The 16,774-nt window shown below is 43.1% G+C and overlaps 1 protein-coding gene across 1 annotated transcript in view; it reads left to right on the top strand.

The window, feature by feature from the left end:
• Positions 1-16,774, top strand: part of LOC120514865 (BMP/retinoic acid-inducible neural-specific protein 3-like) — a 472,658-nt gene that overhangs the window by 424,331 nt on the left and 31,553 nt on the right. Inside the window, exon 7 of the mRNA XM_039735477.1 lies at positions 13,897-14,119. Within this exon, the coding sequence (XP_039591411.1) occupies positions 13,897-14,119 (223 nt within the window). The remainder of the gene's footprint in view (positions 1-13,896; positions 14,120-16,774) is intronic.

Below are 16,774 nucleotides of genomic sequence, written 5' to 3' on the forward strand. Positions count from 1 at the left end.
AACTGCTTCCACTAAACAGCAGGTTCAGATAACATGATAGCCACTGCCTCCCATTTACAAGATGTTTTTACTGTGCGAAGCACGGCAGTGAGTAGAAAATGTTATTTAAAATGAATATTCATTTGTGTTGTTCTCACTCTTGAACGATTTTCAATACTTAAAGTGATGACTTATAGTACTATGGCATGCTCTTCCAATATCAAATTTGTATTTTACAGGTAACAGCACCAAGTATTATTAAAATAGGTTTGATGCATTGCGTATTACAATGGGAAACAGAACATTTACAAAATGCCAGACTGCAAAGTCAGTGAATGAATGTTTTGCAGTATCCTCCATATGGAGAGAGGAAAGTAAAATGCCATGAAGGCTGCACTTGGCTTTTTTTAACAGTAATATTTTACATTTTTCAATTAGGACAGCTAAATGTCCATTGAAGAAGCTGCAGTGAAAGTCTTTTCATCAGCACAGCAAAAAGGCATTTAATTCTTAGACCACTGGCAGCCTTCCAGCTGCTATAGGATTCAGACATGGAAGGTGAAAGCAGAGCTTGAAACAAAGCTGGAAAGAACAAAGATAACAAGTCAGACAATGTACAAGTGGCGTAGCAGTCAGGTGCGTTCAGGTAGAGCATTTCACTTTTTTAGCTCATCCAAGAGTCAGTTATCACAATTTTGTTTAACAACTGTTTTTGTACAAATGAGTCACATTTAAAAGTAACAAATGGAATTCAATCACATGTATTAGTAGACTCCATTAAATATGTGCTTTTTAACAGCACTTTACAATGGAGTCAAAAATGGAGCACAAAGAGGCTTGTGGTGGCTCAATGGCTTTCATGCACAGCAGACTGCAATTCAAGTGATGTGAAAATTGCATCAACTGATGTTTGTTAATAATGGAGGGGCTGTGACTAACTGTTGTTACATTATTTTAAACATTTCTGAAAGTATTCTCAATAAAGTAATATACACAATAATTACCAAAAGAAAAATAACTATTAGTAGAAAACGGCCACTACTATCATACTATTACCGTCGATATTACCTTATGAAATGAGAAAAGCAACTGAAATCAGTTCCCCATCTAGATATTAATATTAGTTAAAACATGTTCATTTGTTACATTTATCTAAATAACTAAGAGCTTGGAAAGGAAATGATTATTGTTTAACGGAAATGTCAAAGTCGACAGTTATCTTAAATATTTTAATTCCAGTCTGAAGATAACAATTTGTCTCTTAACATGGGCACGCTGGCTTCAGAAAGGCTGATGCTGTCCACACCCCACTGCATATTAAGGGCTCAGCAGTTGATTTAGGCAAGAGCACCAAATTCATTGGTGTGGACCGGACAGCTGGCTTTATTTGGTCGATTAACACCATCTTCAGAGCTAAGAGTGTGCAGGAGAATCTTCACTTGCTTTGGCAGCTGAGGAAAGCAAGCCTATCTCACCCCATTGTCACCACATTCTACAGGAGCACCACTGAGAGCATACGGACAAGTTATGTCACCATCTGGTTTGGCAACACATGACAGAAAAGACCACTGAGATTGCTCTGCTCTCTTTTAAAGACATCTTTATTAAGCATTACATCTGCAAAGTATATACCATTGTGGAGGACCACTCTCACCTTTCCCATGGTCCCACTGGCAGAAGGTGGTTTATCATTCAGATCGGTTCTGCCAGGTTCTGCAACAGCTTCTACCCCTTGGCCATCTGGACTCTGAACTCTGTGTGCCTCCCATGTCCTCAGATCTGTTACTAATAGTTTATTCATATGCAGTACATTTGTTGTTTTTTATTATTAGATGCTGTTTTATTTATTTATTTATTTATTTATTTATTTATTTATTTATTTATTTATTTATTTATATCTATTTAAATGTATAACCTTTAATATATGTATTTACCTATTATTTATTTATAGTATGGTAAAGTTCTTTACTTGCCCTGCATTTATGTATCTGCTGTCCCACAGTCCTGGAGAACGTTATTTCCTACCACTGTATGCTGCAGTACTGTGTATGAATGGTATGACAATACAGCCACTTGACTTGAAGATACACAGAAGCAAAAGCGGCTCTGTGGGTACGGATAAATGATAACCTATGCATGTCTGTTATACACTATATCATTAAGTGTTTAAAAATCTGTAATCTGTAATTGTGCCCTGTCCTTGTCATTTGTGGCACAATCAGCTTCTATGTGCACTATAAAAACTGTATACCACAGCGCTGTCCTTATTGTAACTCAGATCTCCTGCCTACATATCAACTACAGTTCCCCATCTAAACCCATCCTATGTTTATACCATTCAGGAGAGCTGCAACTTTTCTGTACAATTAATTAGTTCAACCAGCTGCAGATAGACGGCATTAGTTCTTTACAAAAATAATTTGCAGATAATATTAGCTTATTCAGTTCAGTCTTACAAATGCTTACTTAATTGCTTTCCCCTCCCATTCATTCTAAGACTTTTTTGTTTTTGTATTTTTATGTTGACTTACTTTGTGTCAAATGAGTGGCTCTTCATGGAGTCCCGAATGAGGCGCATTACCTGCATTGTGAGGGAGCGTCAGTCACGGCACTAAGGTCATGTGGCGTGATTCCCCGAAGGTCATCCAGCTTGCAGGATCCTCACTGTTACTGGTCCAGGCCTAGGGGATGTCCACATAACACCTGGCTGTGGCAGACAGAGGGTCATTTCTAGAGGGTGTGACTTGACTGTGTGTTTGCCTACCAAGATCCCGAGCTATTTTGGTGAGTGGTGGGTACGGCAACATGCTGTACCAGTGCATGCGCCCCAGTGTGACCTGACCTGACTTTAAACAGCAGATGAAGGCTGCTGCTGTATGAGCTGCTTGTGCACGTAAGTACATATGCACCCTTTCCCTCACATTGCATTTGGGATCCAAGCAGCTGGTGGACAAGCAAAAGCGGAAAATATATAAAATGTACAAGTTGGTGTAACCTCCCTTAAGACAAAATTGAAACACACAACTAATCTGTAACTGAAATCGCACAGAATGCCTCTTTGTTTTAAGACAAATGAGTTCACAGATTCAGCAATACTTTTCAATGGGAGATTTTGAAATTTCAAAACTTTGTACAACACAATTTGTTTGAGATAGCACAACAAAGATTGAAATATTTCGACAATTGTCTTTGTAGAATAACTGTATCAAATTTCAGCAAAATCAATCCACAGAAGGCGAGTTGTTTCATGTGGAAAGACAGATAAACAGGCTGACAGCTGACAGACATAGCTATTGCAATAGGTGCGTCTCACATTATATATGTTGTGTATTGTATGTTCAGTAACAAGTTCAATTTATATTTGATATTCCTGTTGTTGGTAACTTCCTGTAGAATGTTAGTGGGTGGGATTTTAGAAGGAAAAAGGAAGTTCTTAAAAAAAGGTATTCTGGTCTTTTTCTTTGTACTGAGAGAACCTAATGAGAAACTGACACAATTTTTACAGTTATTAAAATACTATATTAAGAATCACTATCAACGCCTGTGTGTCATCAATAGATATTATATTGGCGACGAGAGGGGGAGAAGAAGCCCTGAATCGAAAAAGACAGAGAAGACGTTGACAAAATTTTGGTATTATTAACTGTGTTTGGTTACTGCTTTTTCACAATGGCCACGTTGGGTCGTATCGACGAATTCAGTGCTGAGACCGGGGTGTGGGAAGAAAACGCAGAGAGGCTTGAGTGCTTCTTTCATGCAAATGACATCGATAATCCAGAGAAGAAGAGATCAGTTTTACTAAGCATGTGCGGAGCTGCAACATACTCCACCTTGCGCTCGCTGTTGGCCCCCACTCCACCAAGCGCTGTTCCATATAAGGACATAGTCGAGTGTCTCCAGCGTCATTATAATCCTGCACCATCGGAAATTGTACAACGGTTTCATTTTCACAGTTATAAGCAACTGCCTAATCAAAGTATGTCATGCTTCATTGCTAAACTAGAAAACTTTGGTGAAAAACTCCAACAGATGCTGCGCGATCACATAGTCTGTGGTGTGGCCGATCCTTTACTGCAGCGTCAGCTACTAGCGGAGCCTAAGTTAACATTCAAAATAGCGGAGGAGCGCGCTCTAGTGGCAGAAATGGTGAACTGGAATTTGCAAATGCTGAGGACTAAGAAGACTCTACCTGCTAACGACGTGGAAGAGGTACATAAAATGATTCAATCGAATAAAGCTCAGAATACAAGATCATCTGTATTACAAGAAAGTGATGGCAGAAAGTGTTTCTGATGTGGCGGGACTCATACAGCTAAGGCATGTAAATTTAACACATCTGTGTGCCATTACTGTAAGAAAAGAGGACATTTAGCTCGCGTGTGGTTTAAAAAGGCACGCTCTACTCAATTACTATCAGATCTAGAAACTACAGCATTAGAGACACAAGAAACCAGTATAGTCACAGTGAATGTCCAGGATGAGTATGTGGTACATAGTACACAAATGGAACATATAACCCGCAAGAATCCCACATATAAGACTACAGTTTCACTGAATGGCCAGCAACTAAGAATGGAAGTTGATTCTGGATCAGCCTGTAGTTTGATTAGTGATGATACTTACAAGGACATGTGGCCAAATAACCCATCTCCACTGGTACGTACAGATGGTATATTGCGGCAGTGGTCTCAGGCCCCACTCCAAGTGCCAGGTAAGATCAAAGTTCAGGTTGAGTATCGCCACAAAAAGACCGCCTTATCACTTCTTGTTGTTCGGGGCCAGGGTTAGGAATAGAATTAACAGGGGTGCACGTAATTCAGCAGCACCATATGACAGCTCTCCTGGAAAGGTATGCAGAAGTGTTCCAGAAAATTGCCGCGTGTAGAGGACCACCCATTTCAATTGAAGTGGACCCTACAGTTTCACCAAAATTCTTTAAGGCTCGTCCTGTACCTTTTGCTCTTAAGTAGAGGATTGATGAGGCATTAAATGATCTGGATGAGCAAGACATTTTCGTACCAGTGCGACATTCAAAATGGGCAACACCCATTGTTCCTGTCACAAAAAGGGATGGAAGTTTAAGAATCTTTGGTGATTACACATGTACTGTTAATACAGCAGTAAAACCTGATGTTTATCCCTTACCAACTGTTGCAGAGATGTTCTCCACACTGGCAGGGGGTGTCATTTTTACTAAATTAGACCTTAAACAAGCCTACCAGCAGCTAGTTCTTGATGAACCTTCTGCTGAGCTGTTAACAATTAATACACACAGGGGGCTGTACAGGGCTAAACGGCTGCAATTTGGGGTCTCTACAGCTGTTGCCATTTTCCAGCGTTTTATGGATACTTTGCTGGCAGGTATTCCAGGTGTACAGCCATACCTGGATTATATTTTAATCACTGGGAAAACTCCAGAGGAGCACGATACACGTTTGGAGAAAGTGTTATGTCGAATCTCTGAAGTTGGACTTAGACTTCAAAAGGAAAAATATGTTTTTGCTGCTACTGAAGTGGAGTTTCTCGGATTCAGAGTAGATAAAGAGGGCATCCATCCCACCAGTGAGAAGGTGGAAGCTATCATGAATGCACCAGCTCCCCGCAACAAGACACAGCTTCAGGCATATCTAGGACTTTTGAATTTTTACAGTTGTTTTCTTCCAAACAAGGCCACCATTCTGGAACCACTACACAGACTTCTTGACAAGTCAATGGCATGGCATTAGGCTGCTGCCCATGACACAGCTTATAAGCAGGCAAAAGCACTACTCAAAGCAGATGGACTGCTTGTGCACTACGATGTTAAGGAGCCTCTTGTATTGGTATGCGATGCCTCTCCTTATGGCCTTGGAGCTGTACTGAGTCATGTAGAGCCTGATGGTATGGAGTCCCCAATTAGTTTTGCTTCACGGACACTGTCGGCCACTGAACGCAATTATGCTCAAATAGATAAGGAGGCTCTTGTTGTTATTTTTGGTGTAAAAAAATTCATCAGTTCTTGCAGGGGCGTCAGTTTACGATTTGCACAGACCACAAGCCACTCCTTGGTCTCCTACATTATTCTAAACCCATGCCACAGATCTTGTCACCTCGAATGCTTCGCTGGAGTCTCTTGTTGGGTGCATACAACTATCAGTTGTGCTACAGACCAGGAAAAGAGTTGGCAACCACCGATGCCTTGAGCCGCTTGCCTATAGCAAATCCTGTGGCTGATACACCACCTCCTCTTGAGGTCCTGCTCTTGGAATCTGTGCCTAATGCACCTATTCATGCTAACCAAATTGCTGCGCTTACTCAGAAGGATCCAGTTCTGTCTCGTGTACTGCACTGGCTTTTGCATGGCTGGCCCCATGAAGTCCCAGGTGACGATTTCATACCCTTTACCAACAGACAGAATGAATTCTCAACTCACAAGGGTTGTGTTTTATAGGGTAGTGTGGTATAGCGGGTCCACAGCTCACTGTGCAAAAGCCATTTGTTTTAAATAAATGATCGTGGCTTAGCGAGGGGACGTTGGGCCATAGTGGGCCGCGGGACGATCTGTAGGGTGGGCGTTTCTCACCTAGTGCACAGGTGAGGAAATGCCCACATTCGTGATTTTTCCATGGCTAATGCTGCAGCTGCTGTGGCCCGCGTCATTTTAAAAAGCGCGAGGCGGCTGGAGGATGAAAAAAAGAACGAGATGGGGAAAAAAAGAACGAGTTAAGGAAAAGGAGACGGAGGTTGTAGGGAGCGAGTGTGGAAGCAGGCGGTGCAGGAGAGAGACAGACACGCGGTGCGTGCGTGTGGTAAACGCGCGATCGAGGAAAGGTCTTCTTTATTTTGGTAGATTCCCATTCCAAGTGGCTGGAGGTGTCTCTTCTACGCTCCATGTCTGCAAATGCTGCCATCGACACTTTGCACCTTATCTTTGCTACACATGGGTTGCCAGATATTATTGTCTCAGACAACGGTGCAGCATTTACATCTGTTGAATTCAAAGAGTTCACAGAAAGAAATGGGATCCGGCATGTGACAACAGCCATTGTCTGAATGGTTCACACAACAAAGGATGCTATACGGAGAATCATAGCTGGTAATTGGCAAACACGCCTTGCAAGATTTTTGTTATCTTAGCACACCATGCCCAACTCTTCCACAGGAAAGAGTCCTGCAGAGTTACTAATGAAAAGACGACTGACCACTGCACTTGATCGCCTTAACCCAGACTTTCAAACTGACATGCATATGAAGCAAGGGGAACCAGCACAAAAACATGGGGTTATGTTTAGGCAATTTCGACCCTTACAAACAGTATATGCACGCAATTTTGTAGGAGAACCACAATGGATGCCAGCAGTAGTGCAAGAGGCAACTGGCCCTGTGTCTTACCGTGTGCAAACAGAAGATGGACACATTTGCCGTCGCCATGTTGATCAGCTTCGAGAGAGGATGATAGATGAAGGGTCAGTGCCCGAAGCAGAGTCAATGCAGCAGCCAGTTACCACTGTTCAGCAGCCTCCTGGTAGCCCAGAAATACCAACTTCTTCTAAATCCACTCCAGATAATGATACAGTAGTGACACCAACCACTGAAACTGGTAAACCTGTGAATGTTAAGACACCACAGCCTATGGTGTCAGTAAGACCCCGTAGAGCTCTTGTTAAGCCAAGACGTTACAAAGATATTTAAAACTGGGGAAAAGGAGTGTTGTGTATTGTATGTTCAGTAACAAGTTCAATTTATATTGATGTTGATTGATATTCCTGTTGTTGGTAACTTCCTGTAGAATGTTAGTGGGTGGGATTTTAGAAGGAAAAAGGAAGTTCTTAAAAAAGGGTATTCTGATCTTTTTCTTTGTACTGAGAGAACCTAATGAGAAACTGACACAATTTTTACAGTTATTAAAATACTATATTAAGAATCACTATCAACGCCTGTGTGTCGTCAATAGATATTATAATATACAAGCAAACCTAAAAATGCAAGGACTTTACTATCTTAGCAATTTTTTTTTAATAAGAGAAGTGTATCAAAATATTGAGCCAGAGTCATAACCAGGAAGTCTGATATCATTATCATTGACGCGACACAAAAACTAAAAGCTGAAGTCATAAAACAAGAAAGAAGTGTCAAAAATAAAATAATACGAAAGTAAATAAATCTTAAGTAGAATTTCTAACCAAACACACACAAAGTTTATCCAAATCTTGTACAATTACAGGATGTGCACACCAACCTTTATATGGTCACGCGATAACGCATACAGAGTATTCCCCGGTCCTTCCTGAAAAGATTAGCTTTTCAAGTAACATGTGAATGCCCAAAATGGTGGCAATTACAACAAAATAAAATGGCGCCACAATACAACAATAAATAAAATGTCTAGTCTTCACCAAGACCAGCTAGAAAAAATAAATGTCATCATTGAAACTCTTGGATGAGAAAACCGAGCTATATATATATATACACTGCACAGCCCGAAGAGGTAACGTGGGTCCTCCTCCCCATGGGCTCACCACCTATGGGAGGGGCCAAGGAGGTTGGGTGCAGTGTGAGTTGGGTGGTGGCCGAAGGCGGGGACCTTGGCGGTCTGATCCTCGGCTACAGAAACTGGCTCTTGGGGCGTGGAATGTCACCTCTCTGAAGGGAAGGAGCCTGAGCTAGTGCGAGGTCGAGAGGTTCGGCTAGATATAGTGGACTCACCTCGCACAGCTTGGACTCTGGAACCAATCTCCTTGAGAGGGGCTGGACTCTCTACCACTCTGGAGTTCCCCCCGGTGAGAGGCGCCGAGCAGGTGTGGGCATACTTATTGCCCCGACTGGAGCCTGTGCATTGGGGTTTACCCGGTGGGCGAGAGGGTGGCCTCCCTCCGCCGGGTGGGGAAGGGTCCTGACTGTTGTTTGTGGGTATCCGCCGAACAGCAGTTTGGAGTATCCACCCTTTTTGGAGTCTCTGGAGGGGTTGCTAGAGGGCATACCTTCTGGGGATTCCCTCGTTTTGCTGGGAGACTTCAATGCTCACGTGGGCAATGACAGTGAGACCTGGAAGGGCGTGATTGGGTGAATGGCCCCCCCGATCTGAACCCGAGCGGTGTTTTGTTATTGGACTTCTGTGCTCGTCACGGATTGTCCATAACGAACACCATGTTCAAGCATAAGGGTGTTCATATGTGCACTTGGCACCAGGACACCCTAGGCCTCAGGTCGATGATCGACTTTGTGGTGTGTCGTGGACTTGCGGCCATATGTCTTGGACACTCGGGTGAAGAGAGGGGCGGAGCTGTCAACTGATCACCACCTGGTGGTGAGTTGGCCGATGGTGGGGAAGATGCGGTCAGACCTGGTAGGCCCAAGCGTGTTGTGAGGGTCTGCTGGGAGCGGCTGGCAGAGTCCCCTGTCAGAAGTAGCTTCAACTCCCACCTCCGGCAGAACTTCAACCCGTCCGAGGGAGGTGGGGACATTGAGTCGAATGGGCCATGTTCCGTGCCTCTATTGTTGAGGCGGCTGACGGAGCTGTGGCGCAAGGTGGTGGTGCCTGTCGTGGCGGCAATCCCGAACCCGTTGGTGGACACGGCGGTGAGGGATGCCGTCAAGCTGAAGAAGGAGTCCTATAGGACTTTTTTGTCCTGTGGGTCTCTGGAGGCAGCTGATAGGTACCGGCAGGCCAAGCGGAGCGCTTCGGTTGTTGCTGAGGCAAAACTTCGGGCATGGGAGGAGTTTGAGAGGCCATGGAGAGCGACTTTGGACGGCTTCGAGGAGATTCTGGTCCACCGTCCGGCGTCTCAGGAGGGAAGCAGTGCAGTGTCAACACCGTATATGGTGGGGATGGTGCGCTGCTGACCTCGACTTCGGGCGTTGTGGGTCGGTGGGAGGAGTACTTGAAGACCTCCTCAATCCCACTAACATGCCTTCCAATGAGGAAGCAGAGCCTGGGGACTCTGAGGTGGGCTCTCCCATCTCTGGGACTGAAGTCACCGAGGTGGTCAAAAACTCCTTGGTGGCAGGGCCCGGGGTGGATGAGATCGCCGGAGTTCCTTAAGGCTCTGGATGTTGTAGGACTGTCTTGGTTGACACGTCTCTGCAACATCGCATGGACATCGGGACAGTGCCTCTGGATTGGCAGACCGGGGTGGTGGTCCCCTCTTTAAAAGGGGACGGAGGGTGTGTTCCAACTATAGAGGGATCACACTCCTCAGCCTCCCTGGAAAAGTCTATTCGGGGTTCTGGAGAGGAGGGTCCGTCGGATAGTCGAACCTCGGATTCAGGAGGAACAGTGTGGTTTTATCCTGGTCGCGGAACAGTGGACCAGCTCTTCACCCTTAGCAGAGTCCTGGAGGGTGCATGGGAGTTTGCCCGACCGGTCTACATGTGTTTTGTGGACTTGGAAAAGGCATTCACCGTGTCCCTCGGGAATCCTGTGGGGGTGCTCGGGAGTATGGGGTACGGACCCCTGATAAGAGCTGTTCGGTCTCTGTACAACCGGTGTCAGAGCTTGGTCCGCATTGCGGCAGTAAGTCGAGCCCGTTTCCAGTGAGAGTTGGACTCCGCCAGGGCTGCCCTTTGTCACCGATTCTGTTCATAACTTTTATGGACAGAATTTCTAGGCGCAGCCAGGGTGTTGAAGGGGTCGGTTTGGTGGACTCAGGATTGGGTCACTGCTTTTGCAGATGATGTTGTCCTGTTTGCTTCATCAGGCCGTGATCTTCAGCTCTCTCTGGATCGGTTGCAGCTGAGTGTGAAGCGGCTGGGATGAGAATCAGCACCTCCAAATCCGAGCATGGTCCTCAGCGGAAAAGGGTGGAGTGCCCTCTCAGGGTTGGGGAAGAGATCCTGCCCCAAGTGGAGGAGTTCAAGTATCTCGGGGTCTTGTTCACAAGTGAGGGAAGAATGGGCGTGAGATCGACAGGCGGATCGGTGCGGCATCCGCAGTGATGCGGGCTCTGCATCGGTCTGTCGTGGTGAAAAAGAGCTGAGCCGTAAGGCAAAGCTCTCAATTTACCAGTCGATCTACGCTCCTACCCTCACCTATGGTCATGAGCTATGGGTAGTGACCGAAAGAACGAGATCGCGAATACAAGCGGCTGAAATGAGTTTCCTCCGCAGGGTGTCTGGGCTTTCCCTTAAAGATAGGGTGAGAAGCTCAGTCATCCGGGAGGGGCTCAGAGTAGAGCCGCTGCTCCTCCGCATCGAGAGGAGTCAGATGAGGTGGCTCGGGCATCTGATCAGGATGCCTCCTGGACGCCTCCCTGGTGAGGTGTTCCGGCACGTCCAACGGGAGGAGGCCCGGGGAAGACCCAGGACACGCTGGAGGGACTATGTCTCCCGGCTGGCCTGGGAACGCCTTTGGGATTCTCCCGGAAGAGCTGGAAGAAGTGGCCGGGGAGAGGGAAGTCTGGGCCTCTCTGCTTAAGCTGCTGCCCCCGCGACCCGACCTCGGATAAGCGGAAGAGGATGGAAAGATGGATGGATGGATATATATATATATATATACACAGTATATATATATATATACACAGTATATATATATATATATATATATATATATATATATATATATATATAATAACAATTAAAAATGAAATGGATCATAAGATTATAAGACAGATACTGAGGGGAAAAATGCTGTGTTAAGAAAAACAGTTTCTGCGGAAGAAACGGGTGTTGTGCTAAAATAATTTGGGTATGTGGAAAGGTGTAGGGGTAGAGATGCACAAAGAGAGAAGAGGAGGGGATGAAGTGTAGAGGGTGGCCAAAAAAGATGTGGTTGGAGGTGGTGTAAGATGTCATGAAAAGAATGGATCTCATCACAAAGGATGCCTGAGGCTGTGGAGAGTACAGAAATAAGATTTAAGGGTCAACCTGTTACCCCAGGTAAACCTGGAAAATGACCATTAATACAGTGATTATGATGACAATAGTGATGAAGTGTTTAGATGTATTTATTTCAGAGTTAAATAAATCAGGTAAAGTCATATTTTAATATTACCGTTGAGTATGTATGCTGTATTTTTGCTCCTGCCTTTGCTTGTATGGAGTTTGCAAGCTCACTCTTCTGTGCCTGCTTTGGGTTTCCTTTGGGAGCTATATGTGTCCTAAAGAAAGAGTGACTTTAGAAAGTATTCTGAACCCTACACTTTTTACACACTTCATTTGTGCTGCAGATTTAATTTGAAATGAATACATTTGCTGTGTTGCAGAAAGGTTTGCAAATTTATTCAAAATCAAAAACTAAAATCTCTCATTCATGCAAGCATTCCGACCCTTAATTAATTACTCTGTAGAAGCCCCATTGTTAGCAATTCCAAGCTTCAGGTCTTCTTGGGTAAGTCTTTACAAGCTTTCCCCAGGTAGGCTGCTACAGCTAATCCCATTCTTCCCTGCAGATCCTCTCAACTGCCATCTTCAGGTCACTCCCCCACATGTTTTATAAGGTTTGTCTTGACTGTGCTTGGGCCACTCAAGGACAGTCGGAGTCTTGTCCCAAAGCCACTCCAGTGTTGTCTTGACTGTTTGCTTCAGGTCATTACCATGCTGAAAGTTGAACAATCACTCCAGTCTGAGGCCAGTTGTTGTCTGGAGCAGGTTTACTTCAAGGATCTCTCTGTATTTGGCTGCATACTGTACCTTCTTCTCTCAATTCTGACCAGTCTGCCCATTCCTGTAGGTGATAAGCACTCCCATAGTAGGATGCTGCCACCACTATTCTTAACCGTAGAGATGATATTAGACAGGTGATGAGCAGAGCTTGGTCTATGTCAGACAGAGTGCTTGGAGTTCTGCCCAAAGAGTTCAGTTTTTGTTTCATCAACCCAGAGCATCTATTTCTTCATGCTCTCAGAGTCCTTTAAGCTGTCATATGCCTTTTACTCAAGAGTGGCTTCCACCTTGACACTCTACCCTAAATGAATAATTGATGGGGTGCTGCTGAGATGTTACATCACTAGAAAGAGACCTAAAGGTTCAAAACCTCTTCCATTTCATACTTTATTGAGACCACTGTGCTCCTGGGATTATCCCATTTTATGGAGCTCTATTAGAATGACCGTTGGGCCCTTGGTCACCTCTCTGATCAAGGTCCTACCTGCTCTGTTTTTCAGTCTGGTTGGATGGCAACTCTGGAAAGAGACCTGGAGGTTTACACTTCTTCCATTCCACAATTATTGAGGCCACTCTGTGCTCCTGTAAACACTCAAAGCTTTAGAAATGGTTTTATTCCCTCACCCTGGTCTATGTATCACCTCAATTTGATTGATGAGGTCTACATAGAGTTCCTTGGACTTCATTGTTTTGTTTTTCTGCTGACATTCAGTGGAACTTTATATACACAGGTACACATATGCCTCTCTAAACAATGTTCAATCAATTCAGTTTGCAAAGCTGGACTCCAATCAAGTTCTAGGCCAATCTCAAGGAGAATTAAAGCAACAGGATGCAACTAACAACAATTTGGATTGCCACAGCAAAGGTTTTGAATACTTATATGAATAAGAGATTTCAGTTTTTGATTTTAATACATGTAAAAACCTTTTTGAAACATGTATTCTGATTGTTCTTTATGGATATTGAGGGTATGTTGATGGATAAAATTTGCAAATTTATTAATTTAAAATTAGACCTACAACACATTAAAATATGCAGAAAGTGAAGGGATCATAATAAGTTCAAAATCAACTGCATGCATTGTGGTTTAGGTTGTGAGTGTGTATTTTAGTAGGTGGGCCTGGTGATGCACTAATGTCTTCACTATCTAGGGTTTCTTCCTTCCATACACCTGTTTCTGCTTGGATAGGTCTCATTTCCCCACAATCCTGAATTGGCTAAGGTGGTTTGAAGAAGGCTGTAATATTTGCTACTTTATCATACAGTTTAAACATAACTTCTTACAGATGCTGCCACAAGTGACTGACAAGATTTTTCTTTTTGTGTTTGTGACAGATGAGTTCAAACTGTTTGTGAAGAGACTGCCACAGGACTACTTTCTCAACATCTCCTCCATCCAGTATCTGTGGTCAATGGATTCTGCCTTTCAACGGCGTTATGACCAGCTTGAAAACAGCATGAAAACACTTTATAGCAAGGCGCAAAGAGTGGTCTACAAGCTGTTTATTCTGAGTAAAAGGTGTCACAAACAGCCCCGTATTGTACTACCAAGAGAAAGGTAGGTTTGGAGGATGCAACTTGTGTCCATCATAAATGAACCAGCTTTTATTCTGACTTTGCATTTTCCAAGTCATTACTTTCCTAGTCTTATGTATGCCACTTGTTCAGATGTCTTTTCCTGATTCTTTCCCTGAGATGCTTCAGTAGTTCACAGTAATGTTGCTGATTAACAGTCTGCCCATTGAGAGCAAACTATTTATGAACAAGTCTGCTAGAGTTGAAAAACACAATCATCATTGCATTTTGAAAATCTGCCATGGTGACTTGGAGAAAAAATGCTTAAGTTATATGCACAGCTAAAGAATAAACAGCAGAAATACATAATTGATCAACTCAGAACAGTACCATTCAACAACCTGATTAACCAGACTGTAGGCATACGATATCTAGCTGCATATTAGAGAAATACACTCTAGTCCCATGCTATTGATCAATTCCAGGATTACCCACAGTTTATTAAAGGAATACTTCAATCAAAATTGTATTTTTTTATATATGTTACTAACCCCATGTGGAAAAAAATGTAATCTCATGTTTTCATGGAGAATGGAGATAACGTTTTTGGTAGAATTGACACCCATGGTGGCTGACTTGGACATCTGCATAAAATATAAAAAGTGTCCATGAAAAAATCAAATGTTACTCATGTCACGTAATCCAGGTCAGGCCATCCATTCGTATGCTCAGAACGTACATAAAATGTTGTTAAATACCTCTAGAATCTTAATTTATTTTATCTTACAACTCAATCTTGCCCTTCTTAGTGTCTTTGAGAACCAGTCAATGATGACTGTCAGACTGAGGAGGAGTTCCCTTTTGGAGAATCGTCAACAACAGTGGTGTGGCCTTGGAGAATCAAAATAAATAGTCATTCATATCGGGGTTCTCCCGCCAAAAATTTTAGTGTAGCAATATTGATTGCTTAAACTGCCCTCAGCGACCCATCACAAGACACTTCACAAACCGTACAACCTTTTCCTATTAAATACAATGGTGAGTCACAACCAAAGAGATGGCAACGCTCAACCCCTAGTTTAAGAAAATATTCACTAGAAAAGGAAAATATTCTATAAACAGGAAGCTTATTCACATGGGAATTTTGAACTTTTGAGTTGAACTTTTGAGTTTTGAGTTGAAAAGATATGAGAGGCCTACAGGTTTTTTTTTTTATTTTAACCATTTTCTGTTCATGTTGACTTCTTCTTCTTTCGACTGCTCCCGTTAGGGGTTGCCACAGTGGATCATCTTTTTCCATATCTTTCTGTCCTCTGCATCTTGTTCTGTTACACCCATCACCTGCATGTCATCTCTCACCACATCCATAAACCTTCTCTTAGGCCTTCCTCTTTTCCTCTTACCTGGCAGCTCTATCCTTAGCCTCCTTCTCCCAATATACTCACCGTCTCTCCTCTGCACATGTCCAAACCAACACAATCTCGCCTCTCTGACTTTGTCTCCCAACTTTCCAACCTGAACCGACCCTCTAATGTCCTCATTTCTAATCCTATCCATCCTCATCACATCCAGTGCAAATCTTAGCATCTTTAACTAAGCTCTGTCTCCTGCTTTCTAGTCAGTGCCACTGTCTACAACCCATAGAACATAGCTGGTCTCACTACCGTCCTGTAGACCTTCCCTTCCACTCTTGCTGATACCCATCTGTCACAAATCACTCCTGTACATGTTGACTAAAAGCTAGAAATTTATTAGTAAGTAAAGAAAGTTAGGCTATGCTGGGCATATGCTATGTGATTTTAAGAAATCATTGTCAAAAGACTACTCACACGGCATGATAAGCTTGCCTGTTGTGAATGTTCTCAATCTGCATTAGAACGTGTACATGTACAGGCTCGACAGACAGTTTTGTCAATGGATATTTTGCAATAAGGCTTTACCCATTAAAAAAAAATAGTATGGCCACAAGCTTTTCATGGTCACAACAAAGAAAAGTGCTGTGTTACTTACTATGCTCTAAAGGTATAAAAAAAAGAAAAAGGCATAACTGGACATTCGGGTGGTTGAGGCTCGGACAGCACAGTCTGTTTATTCTACAGAGAGAACTAGAGTTATGCTTATTCTATGTTATTTACCATTTGTGTGTATTTACTTTGGGTTGATAATGCTTTTGTCATTGTACATTTAGTTGTATATGTGTAGCTATATGATAGCTTTTTAAAACCAAAAAAGTAAAAATAAGCATGACATGAAGTAGAATATAGACTCATTGTGGTCGCTGCACAGTGATTTTCGGGAAGTTTGATGACATCATTAGGAAATTGGCTCACTGTGCATGATATCCGACTGAAATTTCTGACATCACAGAATTGGCTCACACTACGGTACAACAGCTCAATTGTAAGATGCACCTGGGCATCGTAACTACTCTCAGACTGCATGTGAAATGACAGACAAAGACACTGGAGATCAGACTGACCCAGAAAATCAGCCAGCAAATCAGCCTTAATGCAATACAGGCGTATGCTTGCATTTGAGGTGCAGTCCCTAAAAAATGTTTTTATTTACAAGTGATTCATTGCTATTAATCCAAGTTTTCCAATGGACATTTGTAAGAGAAATTGCATTACTTCAGAACAAAATATAATTATTGTTTTCCAAGTGGGATAATTGACTGTTTTCTATTTTCCAGTGTTAT

Source organism: Polypterus senegalus, chromosome 14 (genome assembly GCF_016835505.1).
Source record: "Polypterus senegalus isolate Bchr_013 chromosome 14, ASM1683550v1, whole genome shotgun sequence".
In the NCBI taxonomy this organism is placed as follows: domain Eukaryota; kingdom Metazoa; phylum Chordata; class Cladistia; order Polypteriformes; family Polypteridae; genus Polypterus; species Polypterus senegalus.